The 13,548-nt window shown below is 41.7% G+C and overlaps 3 protein-coding genes across 3 annotated transcripts in view; all 3 read right to left on the bottom strand.

Annotated features, from left to right (window-relative positions):
• LOC127792676 (leucine-rich repeat receptor-like serine/threonine-protein kinase At1g17230) overlaps positions 1-13,548 on the bottom strand; it is a 33,821-nt gene that overhangs the window by 10,912 nt on the left and 9,361 nt on the right. The window lies entirely within an intron of this gene.
• LOC127791727 (uncharacterized) lies at positions 3,577-5,730 on the bottom strand. The gene is made up of 2 exons (XM_052321703.1): positions 4,821-5,730; positions 3,577-4,622 (listed from the first exon to the last, which is right to left on the bottom strand). Exons 1-2 carry the CDS (start codon positions 5,728-5,730, stop codon positions 3,577-3,579), a joined length of 1,956 nt encoding a protein of 651 aa, XP_052177663.1.
• On the bottom strand, positions 7,435-9,000 carry LOC127792679 (probable glutathione S-transferase). Its single transcript, XM_052323302.1, has 2 exons — positions 8,463-9,000; positions 7,435-8,034 (listed from the first exon to the last, which is right to left on the bottom strand). The coding sequence occupies exons 1-2, from the start codon at positions 8,778-8,780 to the stop codon at positions 7,690-7,692; spliced, it is 663 nt and encodes a 220-aa protein (XP_052179262.1). The 5' UTR covers positions 8,781-9,000; the 3' UTR covers positions 7,435-7,689.

Genomic DNA, 13,548 nt, shown 5'->3' on the forward strand with positions numbered 1-13,548 from the left:
CATCTGATCCTTTGTTTTTGCCGGGGGTTCGGACCCCCCGAGGATCACATCTGATACTTTGTTTTTGTCGGGGTTCGGACCCCCCGAGGATCACATCTGATCCTTTGTTTTTGTCGGGGGTTCGGAGCCCCCGAGGATCACATCTGATCCTTTGTTTTTGTCGGGGGTTCGGAGCCCCCGAGGATCACATCTGATCCTTTGTTATTGTTGAGGGATCTAGCCCCATTGAGGGTATGTCAAATCCTTCCTTTTGCTCTGATGTGCCTTCCCAGGTCTTTGGAAATGATGAGTTTTTATGCATAGGAGAAAAAAAATGAATTTATTCCTGGATAGCATACGCAAAGCAACAAAGAAAAAATGCCAAGACATGTAATGAAAAATTATTACTAACAGATCATATGAAGATAATAAAGAGTTATCACTGATAGAACTTTCTCAAGTTCTGCACGTTCCACGCGTTCTTCACCGGTGCACCCTCGAGGGTCTGTAGTTTGTATGCCCCAGGGCTGAGAACTTCTGTTACTTTGTAAGGACCTTCCCAATTTGGTGTTAACTTATCTGTTTCTCGGGCTCCCTGAACATCTGCTCGCCTTAATACCAAATCTCCCGGTAGAAAATTTCGTGCTCTTACTCGTCGATTGTAGTATCTCTCTATGCGCTGATTATAAGCAGCTTGTCGAATCTTCGCTTGATCACGAAATTCATCAAGGAGGTCTAGGTTGTCCCTCAAACTTTGCTCATTGGATTCAGGGTTGAACAGCTCTACTTTTAGCGTAGGTACTCCAATTTCAACTGGGATTAACGCTTCTGAGCCGTAGCATAGACTGAAAGGAGTTTCTCCCGTGGAGACCTTCACCGTGGTTCGGTAAGACCACATGATGCTCGATAGTTCTTCCACCCAGCTACCCTTCGCCTTATCTACTCTTGCTTTTAAACCGCGCAACAGAGTCCTGTTGGCGAGCTCAATTTGGCCATTAGCCTGTGGATGAGCTACCGAGGTGAATTGCTGCCCGATTCCCAACTCCTAGCACCATTCCTGAACAGACCGATCAGAAAATTGAGTGCTGTTGTCTGAGATCAGCATCCGAGGAACTCCGAAACGACATACTACATTCTTCCATAGAAATTGTTTCACCCGTCGGGCAGTAATAGAGGCCACTGCTTCAGCTTCGACCCACTTTGTGAAATAATCAATAGCAGCCATGATATATTTGACTTGTCCAGCTGCTGGGGGAAAGGCCCTAGGATGTCTATACCCCATTGAGCGAAGGGGCATGGTGTAGCGAGATGAGCCAGTGCGACTGCCGGCACATGGACCAAATTAGACGTTTTCTGGCATCGATCGCAAGTCCTGACTAGCTGCTCAGAATCTCGTACCATCGTTGGCCAATAATACCCCTGTCGCAGAGCTTTTTGACTAAGAGCCCGAGCCCCGATGTGGTTTCCACATATTCCTTCATGAATCTCCCGTAGGATATAATCTGCTTCGCGAGGTCGGATACATTTGAGTAGCGATTGTGAAAAAGACCTTCTGTATAGCTCCCTACTAACTAACACGAAATTTTGGGCTTTTCGTTTGACCTCCCGTGCCTCCGAGTCGTCTTCGGGGAGTCTCTCTTCTCTCAAATATAACAACAGAGGGTCCATCCAGCTAGGTTCGTCATTTACACATAACTGGTCTGCGACTTCTTCGATACTCTTTTGTGGAAGAGATTCGATCCGAATTTCCCGAGAGCTCGTAGGGAAAGAGGAAGAAGCGATTCGGGACAACAAGTCCGCCTCTGTATTCATAGCCCGAGGGACGTACTCCACCTTTACGTGTTGGAAACGTGCCATCAGTTCTTTGACCATGGTCAAGTATCGCGCCATGTGATTTTCTCGAGCTTCATATTCTCCATTCACCTGCTGCACCACTAAGTTAGAATCTGAACTCACCTCGACGTTTTGAGCTCCCAATTGCTCAGCCAATCTCAGCCCAGCCAATAAGGCCTCATATTCTGCTTCGTTGTTAGATGCTCGGAATTCAAAATGTAAAGCATAAGGCCATATTTGCCCTTCGGGACTTTTTATTATTAATCCAGCTCCGCCACCCCCCGAGGTCGAGCTTCCGTCTACCGCCACCAACCATGGTCTCTGATTTTCTTCGGGGCCTTCGGGAGCTCCTATCCCTTCGGCAATGAAGTCTGCTAACGACTGCGCCTTAATAGCCGATCGCGGCCTATACTCAATGTCGAAGGCGGTGAGCTCCACTGCCCACTTCAACATCCGTCCTGAAAGCTCTAGTTTGCTAAGAACCTGCTTCAAAGGTTGATTAGTAAGCACTATAATCGTATGAGCTTGAAAGTAAGGTCGGAGTTTCCTTGCCGATATTATTAAGGCGAAAGCCAGTTTTTCCATAGGAAGATACCGAACCTCAGCTCTCGACAATCGTTTACTCGCATAATAAACAGGCCTCTAGATCTTATTTTCTTCTCGTATCAACACCGAGCTTACGGCCTCATTGGCCACCGCCAGATATATATATAATGGTTCTCCAGGCTTCGGCTTGGTAAGAATCGGGGGCGTGGCTAGGTGCTCCTTCAGCTTTTCGAAAGCTCGTTGGCATTCAGAATTCCATTCGAAGTTGTTTGCCTTCGATAAGACCTTGTAGAAAGGAAGGCCTTTTTCTGCCAAACGAGAAAGGAATCTGCCAAGGGCTGTCATCCTGCCCATAAGGCTCTGTACCTCTTTCACATTCCTCGGGGCCGGCATATCCATGATAGCTTTGACCTTCGCAGGGTTTACCTCAATCCCTCGGTGGTGTACTATGTAGCCCAGGAACTTTCCTGCAGAAACGCCGAAAGCACATTTGACAGGATTAAGTTTCATATGGAACGTATGAAGGGTTTTGAAGCACTCCTCCAGATCCCCCGGATGACATTCGGCTACCAGGCTTTTTACCAGCATGTCGTCAACGTATGCCTCCATATTTCTCCCGAGCTGGTGGTGAAAAAGCTTATTTACCAAGCGTTGGTAAGTGGCTCCTGCGTTCTTTAAACCGAAAGGCATTACGGTGTAGCAGTAGGTTGCCTTGTTGGTAATAAATGCCGTCTTCTCTTGGTCCTCTGGGTGCAATGGAATCTGGTGATATCCCTGAAAAGCATTTAAGAAACTCATGAGTGAACATCCAGTAGTTCCATCAATTAGGGCGTCAATCCTCGGGAGTGGGTAACTATCCTTTGGGTAGGCTTTATTAAGATCAGTGAAATCGATACAAAGTCTCCACTTGCTCTGCCTTTTGGGAACCAGCACGACATTTGCTAACCAATCTGGATAATCCACCTCCCGAATGTGGCGTGCTTCTGCTAACTTTGCAATCTCCTCCTCGATTGCCCGAGCTCTATCTGGGGCGAAGCTTCGCTTCTTCTGCCTGACGGGCTGAAAACCTGATCGGACCCCCAGTCTATGTGTCACTACCTCTGGATTTACTCCTGACATGTCCCGGGCTGTCCATGCGAAGATGTCTGTGTACTGTCTAAGGAGTGATATTATCCGACTCCTCAGCGGGTCCTTTAACTCCATACTCACTCTTACGTATCAGCTTGGGCAATCTTTTTCCAGAGGTACTTCTTCCAATTCATCCACCGGCTCTGCTGTTTTGGGATCTTCGAGCCCTTCCAGTAAAAAACTGACCTCCTTCGGGGGGTCAGCGTCCTTTTGCGACCCTGCTTCTTTACCCTTCGTAATGCCTATAGAGGCCATGTAACATTCACGGGCTAAGCGCAAATCTCCCCGTACTCCGCCCGTCCCCCTATCTGTGGGAAACTTCATCATCATATGATATGTGCTTGGGATGGCTCGAAGGGCATTGAGACCAGATCTTCCTAGAATCATGTTGTAAGCTGAAGGCACGTCTGCTACCAGGATGTCTAGCATAACTCGAGAAGTTCGGGAACCTTTCCCTACCGTCAATGGGAGCTGAATGATCCCTTCTGAGTATACGACTTCACCATCAAATCCCACCAAAGGGACCCTCGCTGCCCTCAACTGTGTCATTTCATACCCCATGCCTAAGAAGGCTTGCCGATACAAGATTTCTGAAGAGCTTCCTAGATCCACGAGGATCCTCCGAAGTTCCCACTTCCCGAGTTCAGCTGTTATCACCAGTGGGTCATTTCGAGTCGGGTATCCCGGGAGGTCGCTATCTGAAAAAGAGATTGGATCCACACTCCTCGATCTTTTCAGCCGGACGTCACTACTCTTTTCATCCTTCATGACTGGGACCTCCCCTGCTGCGAGTGTATGGAATATCGAAGGCTGAGGATGATCGTTTTCCCCTCGATGTGATCTCTCCCGCTGAGCCCGATTTCGATCCTCCGTGCGGTCCCTCTTAGGGGGGCTTCTCGATCGCGACCGTCGATCATTTCTTCCCCGAGAATCACCTTCTTTAGCCACGTAGCTCCTCAGGAAACCCCGATTGATAAGTTCCTGAATCTCCTCCTTTAATTGGTGACATTCCTCCGTGTCATGACCATGATCCCGATGAAATCGACAATATTTACTTCTGTTCCTTTTGTCGGATGGTGCCTTCATCGGCCGAGGCTTTTTCAAGTAGTTTTTACCCTCAATAGTAGCAAGGATCTCTGCCCTCGGGGCATTCAGAGGAGTGAAGCCCCCCGAATCCCACCGAGGACGATGTTTTTCCCTTTGGTCGTCACTCTTCCTTTCGTCCGGATGCTTCTTTTTATCCTTCTTTTCCACATGCTCCGCCCTCTTAGCCTGCATGACCTCCTCGGCATTTATGTACTTCGTGGCCCGGCCCAATATGTCCGTGAACGTACTCGGAGGCATTTTGGCTAATGATTGGGCGAAAGGGCCGGGCCTCAGGGCGTTCTGGAATGCCACCATAGCTACGCTATGGTCAAAGTTCTCTATGCTCAAGGCTTCCATATTAAATCGTGAAACGAAATCCTTCAAGGGCTCTCCTTGGTTCTGCTTCATGCTTACCAAGGCCATGGTGGACCTTCGATGTCTCCGGAGAGGTGCAAAATGCGCTAGAAAGCTGCCTCGGAGTTGCGCAAAACTTACGATGGAATGATGAGCCAGATTTGAATACCAAGCCCATGCATGTCTCTCCAGGGTGGACAAGAAAACCCTACACCACATCACGTCTGAGGCGTCCTGTACCATCATATGAGAGGTAAAGAGATCAAGGTGATCCATCGGGTCAGAGGTCCCTGCGTAAGGCTTAATGGCCGAGATACGGAGACGCTCCGGTGGTATGGCCGCCATGATCTCTAGGCTAAGGGGCTGATTTATCCTTGGTCCCTGAGCCTCTCCAGTCTTCGGCTTTAGGGCGGCCATCTCCTCCTCTAACTGCCGCAATCTTCTTTCCTGCCGTTGCTGCACAAACGACAAGTCAAAAGACTCGGCCGCCTCGCCATGACCATCATCTTGTCCCGGCCTCTGCGGATTCTCATCCCGCCGATATGACTCCTCCTCTCTTGGGGGCTCGTGCCTTTCTTTCGCCCGAGAATGCTGGGCTTGCTGATGCTGGCGATCTAGAAAACCCATGAGTAACTCCGTCAATCGTTGCACTTGACCCTCCAAGAGTGCTATCCGATCGGGCGGAGGTGGAGGGCCCTCCGGACTCCGAGCCCTCCCTGGCGGGCTTTGGGGAGGGTTCTGCTGACTCGGCTCTGGAACGGGGTTGCCTCCCGCAGCCCGAGACGGCTGTGTTCTGGTTGCCATTCAAGGCAAAAAAAAGGCCAGATTGTCTGCTGCACTGGAGAGACAGAAGAGAAGAATGTCGGCCCCACGGTGGGCGCCAATTGATGGTTAATTTTATGAAGAGGTAGCCGCACGCTCCCTTCTTGCCTCTCCGAAGATACCTGCAATGGAGACGGAGACTTGTTCCCCCGGTCGATCTCCGACGATCAAGTTAGCTCCCCCTCTATCGAGGATTAATTGTCTCTTTTAAACTATATGCTCCAGAAGAGGATAAGAAGAATCCCCCACCTTTTTCTCTTATCTTTTCTCGGGATAGGGATCATGGAGGGATCTTCGGGATCTCCCCTCCGCCTTCTTCGGAACTTTCCCGATAAGGATTTCGCAATAATATCCGTCTCCGAGGAGTTCGGGATAGCTGTTGCCTCCGTGACCTTCGGTGAGTTAGCCTGTTCCTACGGCCTCGGAGATTTCTTTACTGAGTGCCTATCCAATTGACGTGGCGATGCTTGTTTGTCATGTATCTTCTAGATTTAAACAAGAAGATCACAGACTAAACTCTCTATTGGGAAACGTATCTCCTGACCGCCATTAGGTATCCGTCTTGGCGTAATTATGGGACCGAGAGCGTTCTCCTCATCAGTATTAATCTTAATTAAACTAAAATCTCATGTTTTTCTATTTTAAAAAACCCTAAGACTCCCCCTTGTGAAGAAAACAGTTACAAATATCTCAAATCTCTTCTCTAATGATCCGTATAAATATGAAAATACTGTTTTCCACTGGACATCTTCCTGCACTCTTTAAACTTAATAAACTAAGATAATTATTATATCAAATATCATTTGATAATATCTTAACATGAATAGGGGCAGGTGCACTTGCAATTTTGTATTTAGCAGTATGCTTTGACTATTTCTTCTGTGATAATGAAACGATTTAGAAACTAATCTACAAAATTATTTTTCTTCTGTGATAATGAAACGATTTAGAAACTAATCTACAAAATTATTTTTCATCATCACATATAGAGCTTTCAAGCTTTTAAAAGTCAGGATTTTCTTTCTTAATTAATTCATTAATAGTGAATGTTGCTATACTGCTTTTTTCCCCCTTGATTCGTTGCTACTGCGTTTGCAATCTCTGCTGTTTTTCCACTCAAAAGATCTGGGTTTTTCATGTTTCCATGTGGGTATTCTTTCTTTAGCTTGTTTGTCTCTTGTACCCAAGTCATCAAAGCCCTCTAAAGTTTTGCTCCCACTTTTTCTTGCCTTTTCTCAGCACCCAAACATGGGTATCAAAGCAGAATTTCCAGTTCTCCAACCGCACCACCTAGAATCTTTGGTGCCCCCTTCCCTTGGCCATATGAACCTCCTCTGGTGCTGTCATGTACAGCTATGGTCATATTAAAGTCTATAGCGTTCGCCAATAATCAGTCCATTTTATCAGTGCAATTTTCACTTTTCTGCAGAACAGTGCATATAACTGTGCCCACTAAATATGGCAATACGTTCTGGTCTCTCTTCAATCAATCCATATACTTTTTAGATGGTTGACACTATAATGACCAGTTTAATGTGCAGACCTCAAGGGTCGAGTATTTCAAACCCTTTCAATTCTTGTCACACTTTGCACTATTTTCCTATACCTTCCCATATTTTCCTTCAATTCCAAACAATGTCACCAGGGCAAGAGAACTTGCCAGACCCAATTGAAATAGCCAAAAAATGAAATTGAAACAGTAGACTGCTTGAATTTCTCAACATTTTCCGGGGAAATAAACACTGCTTCATGCAAAGCATACACACAAACACATAAACCACTGTTTAGAAAACAAAAATCTTTTACATGGCCTGTGCCCAGAACACACATTTAAGTGTATCCATTTATTAAAGAGGAAAACTAACACATCCTCAAGAGCAAAAAGTTCAAGAACTTCTAGAGCCAATCAACACCAAATTTGAAAGCCCCTCAAATCCAGAGTTAATCAACACCAAACTTCTTTCTGCGCCCCACAACAAAGTCATAGGCCTTGTGGGGGTCGGCCAGGGACTTGGAAACACTCTCCCTCTCCATGCACCTCTTGGCCCAAGCTATCAGCTTGGGGCACTCTGCCTCTATGTTCAAGCCCCCAAAAGTTTCATAGGCATAAAACCAGCAATAGAAGGTCACCAGAGCTATGTCCACGTACCCAAATTTCTCCCCACCAAAATATGGCTTCTCCCCAAGTGCTCCTTCCAGCACTTTCAGGACATCTACGAACTCCTCCTTGCCTGCCTCCTGTTCCTCCCCTTTTGTTTGCAACACCTTCCCCAGAGCACCATACAACTGCCAGCAATGTCACAAACATTTTATGTGTCAGATAACTCCTCAAATTTCATTTTGATAAAAATAAAGTTCCTAATAATCCTACGTTAAGTAGAGATAGAGATTGATGTCAGGTTGTTGCCTATTGTCTATGAATAAGTCGCCCGTTAGACAGAGATTAGTTCTGTGATCAGTCTGTTATCTAGATTATAGAAGACTCTTTGAGTTTTTCAGTTTTCTATGTGCAAAATTTTATTTTACTTAAGTTGGTGAATTATCTAATTATTGTGGAATCATAGATGAATGCATCAAAGGTGAACCGCACTACACAAATTTTTGTGCAATTTTTTCTCTCAATTTCTGTGCTTAATCAGCCACATAAAACTTTCAATCACCGTATATCTGCAAGCAATTTCACAAACACCTTACGTGCACAATCAGAAGCGTACCTTTTGGTCGACATAGTCAGCCCAGAATCTGGCCTGGGCTCTCTGGTAAGGATCAGAGGGCAAGAGTGGGTATTTCTCGTTCCAGACCTCATCAATATACTGAACAATTATAAGGGATTCACAGACTGGTTTTCCATTGTGGATGAGAACAGGGATCTTCTTGTGAATCGGGTTCATCTCCAGTAGGAGCTGGCTCTTGTCGATCAAATTCTCCTCTCTGTACTCGTACTCAACGCCCTTCTCTTTCAGCGCAATCATGACCCTCATTCCAAACGAGCTCACCCATGAATTCAGCAGAACAACCCCATGAGAAGCCATTGTCGAACGCCTCAACAAAGGAAAGAACCCAGATGAAGCTCCGGTGAAGATGAAACCGATGCGGTTCGCTTATATATATATATACATACATTAATGGATGGATGGTAGATTCTAGGTGGGCGATCGGTATGAAGAAAACTGTAGATGACCGTGGAGCACGGCAAACGGCAATTAATGCGATTAAAAGATCTTGCTGCTTCTGGGCTCTTCTGTTATTGGCCGCCAGCTGACTGTCAACGTTGCTATTTGTGATGGATGCCATGACGAAGGAATCAGAGAACATCAAATAATCCATATTAGATTTTGGCTAAAGGCATATCCAGCTTCAGCGCCTTTCACAATTTAACTATTTTATCCCCATAATTTAAACAAGAAACTATTAATCTCTCAACTTTTAATTTTAAACCTAATATGTACCTCAACTACTAATTTTGTAATAGTTACGTATCTTAGTGCAACAAGCATTGCTGCATGAGTTGCACATGCCGTTTGATATGGGCCCCACATTGACCAAGCTAATGAAAGTGTGTCACGTGTCTTGATCTGTAAGAGAGGAAGAGGGCTGGCGACGGGATATAGCCGCCTAAAATGATAGAGAGATAGCGAGAGCGAGAGCGAGAGATACAAACAGAGAGAGAACGGGAGATATAGACAGAGAGCGAGAGTGAGAGATACAGACAGAGAAAGAGCGAAAGAGACCGACAGGGAAAGAAAGAGCGAGAGCGAGAGAGAGGCAGATAGAGGAAGAAGACGATTGCGGAAGAGGAAAATGCCATCGCCGCCCCCCAATCCCAATCGATGCCTAACGCCCAGATCTACCTGCAACCCATTTCCCACGCCGCCCCCGACCCTAATCGACGCCATCGCTCAGATCTGCCCGCCCACGCCTGGTCGCTGCTATCGACTACCCCCCAATCTCGATTGATGCCTCTGACGCTACTGGCAATCACCGAGAGAAAGAGCGAGAGAGAAAGAGAGAGAGAGAGAGGGGGGTAGCGAGCGGGAGAAGAGATGCGAGAAGAGAGAGGCTGGGAGCGGGAGGTCGCCGGATATAAGAAGAAAGAAGGAGGTGATGTGCTGCATGCATCTCAATCGCGTGTGTAATACACGCGTTAACCCAGGTGTTTGTAAGATTCAAAATTAGAAGTTGAGGGGGTTAATAGATCATTGTTTAAGTTAAAGGGGCAAAATGGTTAAATGGTGAAAGGTGAGAGGATTGGTTATGCCTTTAGCCTTAGATTTTTCTTTGAATAATGCTATTCATGTAGAGGTGGCATATTTTTATGGAACAATACCATGAGAAGATCTATCTTTAATTTAAATAAATAGTATTATTTTTTTCTTTTGTCTTCTCACGATTTTTTCATTTATTCACTTATTTTAATTATATTTTTAAAAATTAATTTATTTTTTATATTTTAATTTTTTTACATAATAATTCATTTTTTTTATTATTTGGATTATTTATTTAAATTTATATTTTTTAAATCAATTAACTCAAAAATATAAATATAAAGATATAATTGAAAAGTTTAAATTGTTATATAAAAAATATCAGAGTATAAGAATTAAATTTAAAAATATAATTAAAATAATAAAATTTTTAAATAATCAAACAAAAAATATAAACTAGGAGAACAAAAATATAAATTTAGCAAATCAAAAATATCTTCCCTTTCCTTTTCACGGAGGATGGTAAAAGAAAGCAACTTCTGTAAAAGAAAGCAACTTCTTTTTATTTTCTATTCCAACGAGACTTGCTGACGTCATATGTATGCAATAATCTCTTTTTTCACATCTAGGGTTTTTAAATTTGGATTATATTTCGGTTCAGTTGAATTTGATCCCTTATTTATTTATAATTTTTTAATTAAATTTTTGATTTGATTTAGTTCCAATTCTTATTAGGGGTGTGCATTCGGTTATAACCGAATCGAACCGTTTCATTCTTGCCTAATCGAATCAAACCGACATTATGGATATAACCGAACTGACTTAATACACTAACCGAAACTGAATTAACCGATTTAGATTTTAAACTAACTGAACCGAAAATCGAATCAAAAAAATATTTCAAAAATTGAACCGAATTAACCGATTGAACGTTGAACTAACTGAACCGAAAACCGAACCAAAAAAATAACTCAAAAATCAAACCGAATAAATTGATTTGGATGTAAACTAACCGAACCAAAGATTAAACCAAAAAGTAATCCAAAAACAGAACTGAAAATACTAAAAACACCAACATCACCAACAACAAATAGTGACACTAAAAACTCATTAACAGAAAAAATACCTGATCAATATAAATATGAACTGCAAAACACCAACAACAAACACTAAAAACCAACAAAACAGAAAAAAACATTCATTGCTGCACAATTCACTTATATATCAAAACAGTAACAGTAGAAAACAAAACAAATTAAACAATAACAGTAATAGAAAGCAAAAAGCACAGCTGTGCAAGAATCCCATTCACAGTGCATTAAAACAATTAACATTAGAAAACACAGCTTTAATTATGACAATAACAACAGTGCATTCTGCACAAGAATCTAATACAATAAAAAAAAAATTAACAATTCAATACAACACAAGAGAAACAACGAACCAAATCACAACGAGTTAAACAAATCAAACGAATTAACCAACGAATTTGCAAAAGTCAAAGCATCAACGAACCAAATCGTATTACCAACCAAATCGGACATGACAATCAAAACCACAGGACGATTAAGTTACTGAAATCGTATTGCCTTCTCAAATCGAAGACAGCGATACCCGCAAGATCGTTCACTCCTAAGTTGCTGAAACCAACTAAATTGTTGATGTTGACGGTGAGGAGGGTGAAATGGCTTAGGGTTTGCTGTTGCGTTCGACAGGGTAGGGGGGGTGGGCTGGGTGTTGGGTGGGGGAGAAGCCGACTGTGAAGGTGTTTGGGTTTGACGGCGATGGCGAGGGTGAGGTGAGGGTTAGTCGGTGACCTAGGGCTAGGGTCGATGCTTCGAGCCTTCGACGACCGGGGGGCTGGGTGTTGGACTTGGGTAGTTGGGTGGGGAAGAAGCCGACGGTGAAGGGCTTCAAGGCGTTTTTGTCTGACGAGGACGACGATGGGTCGATGGCGAGGTTAGGGTTAGCCGCCAAAGACCTAAGGCTAGGGTTGATGCTTTGACGACGAGTGAAGGGGGCTGGGTGTTGGGTTGGGTGGGGGAGAAACCGACGATGAAGGCGTTCAGCTCGAGCGGGCTATCGGGTATGATGCTCAAGAAAGAAGAAAGACAAGGCAATGAATGTTGAATGGACCGACAGAAGGCAGCTGCAGCATGGGTCGGTTAGCTTGTATTCAGTTCGATTTTTTGGGTTTTTTTACTCAAATAACCGAACCGAATCGAAAAACCAAATTTTTGGCAAAACACTAACCGAACCTGAACCACCCACTATAGATAACCGAACCGAACTGGTAATCGGTTTAATTGATTTTATGCTCACCCCTAATTCTTATATGAAAATTAATTGTAATTAAAATAATCTTATCATTTACTAATACAGCAATACTAATTATTAAATATATCTTATTTTTAAAAATTAAATATTTTTATTATTTGATAATAAATATATCTTGTTTTAAATTATTTAATTAACTAATAAAATTATTTAAATACTAAAAATAAAGTACATTTATTGCCACTTAACCATTATTTAGGGCAATGGTTAATATTAACATTATTAATAGTATAATATAAATTAAATTTAAAAATGTAAATATATATTACATAAATATTTAAAAATTAAAATATACTTTTTTTAAAACAAATTATATTAAAACACAAAAAAAAAATTAAGAACTAGACTAAACCGGTCTGATCTTGACCTTAATTGGTCCAATCTTTAGTCTGAAATTATGGAAATCACAATCTCTAATCCAAATTAAATAAACACTCCTAATAATATTTGAGAAATATTAGTATTTTGTATAACATGAAATATAGTATTTTATAATGAGAATATGTCAAAATTTAAATTACAAGGGTTTAAACTAAAATTATATCATATGAAGTCTCTGTAAAACTATGGCATAATTATATGGAGTCCACATGAAATTTATTTCATCTTACTGAATTTTAACATGTCAATAGTTTGAGATAACACGATGATATTTTACTTTTATGATTGGTTTTAATGATAAAAAATAATAATAAGTTTTACACCCTAAGTTATAAGTCAAATATATAGTTTTTAAATAAAAATTAATTTCAAATATTTTTGTAAAAATAAAAATTAAATGAATTACATGTATGAAAATTTGCAAAAATAAGTATTAAGATTTAAAAGAATCTCCTAAATTATTTTTATAAATTAGTTTTGAATCATTAGATAAATGAAGCAAAACATTTTTAAAGGCAAAAAAATCATGCATGCTCTTTATAGATTGATGTTTTTGTCTTGGACATGATTTTAATGATGAAATTAAATTGTATTTTATGATGGAATTATTTTATTAATTTTTATTCACTTGGTACTTTAAATTTATTTTATATAATTTATTAAATAAAAAAATTAATTTTATCGTACAATTAAATGTAAAAAATTTTGTTATAAATTTTTTGATGACATTTAAAATGTTATTTGATCAAAATTGTTGAATTCAATTTCAAAATATCTTGTGATAAATTTTTTAATGGCATTTGAAATATTATGTTTTTAATTAATAAAAAATTGTGTTGAATGAATATTAGTTTCAACAATCTAATGTCAAAAATCT

This window comes from Diospyros lotus, chromosome 15 (genome assembly GCF_014633365.1).
Source record: "Diospyros lotus cultivar Yz01 chromosome 15, ASM1463336v1, whole genome shotgun sequence".
NCBI classification, from domain to species: Eukaryota; Viridiplantae; Streptophyta; class Magnoliopsida; order Ericales; family Ebenaceae; genus Diospyros; species Diospyros lotus.

Bases quoted from the DNA above. Each gene is read 5' to 3' on its own strand.
- LOC127791727 (XM_052321703.1), bottom strand. From the start codon at position 5,730: ATGGCAACCAGAACACAGCCGTCTCGGGCTGCGGGAGGCAACCCCGTT. The intron at 4,623-4,820 runs GTACGTTCACGG...CCCCGAGGGCAG, and splicing joins ATTAGCCAAAATGCCTCCGA to AGATCCTTGCTACTATTGAG.
- LOC127792679 (XM_052323302.1), bottom strand. From the start codon at position 8,780: ATGGCTTCTCATGGGGTTGTTCTGCTGAATTCATGGGTGAGCTCGTTT. The intron at 8,035-8,462 runs GTACGCTTCTGA...CATTGCTGGCAG, and splicing joins CTGACTATGTCGACCAAAAG to TTGTATGGTGCTCTGGGGAA.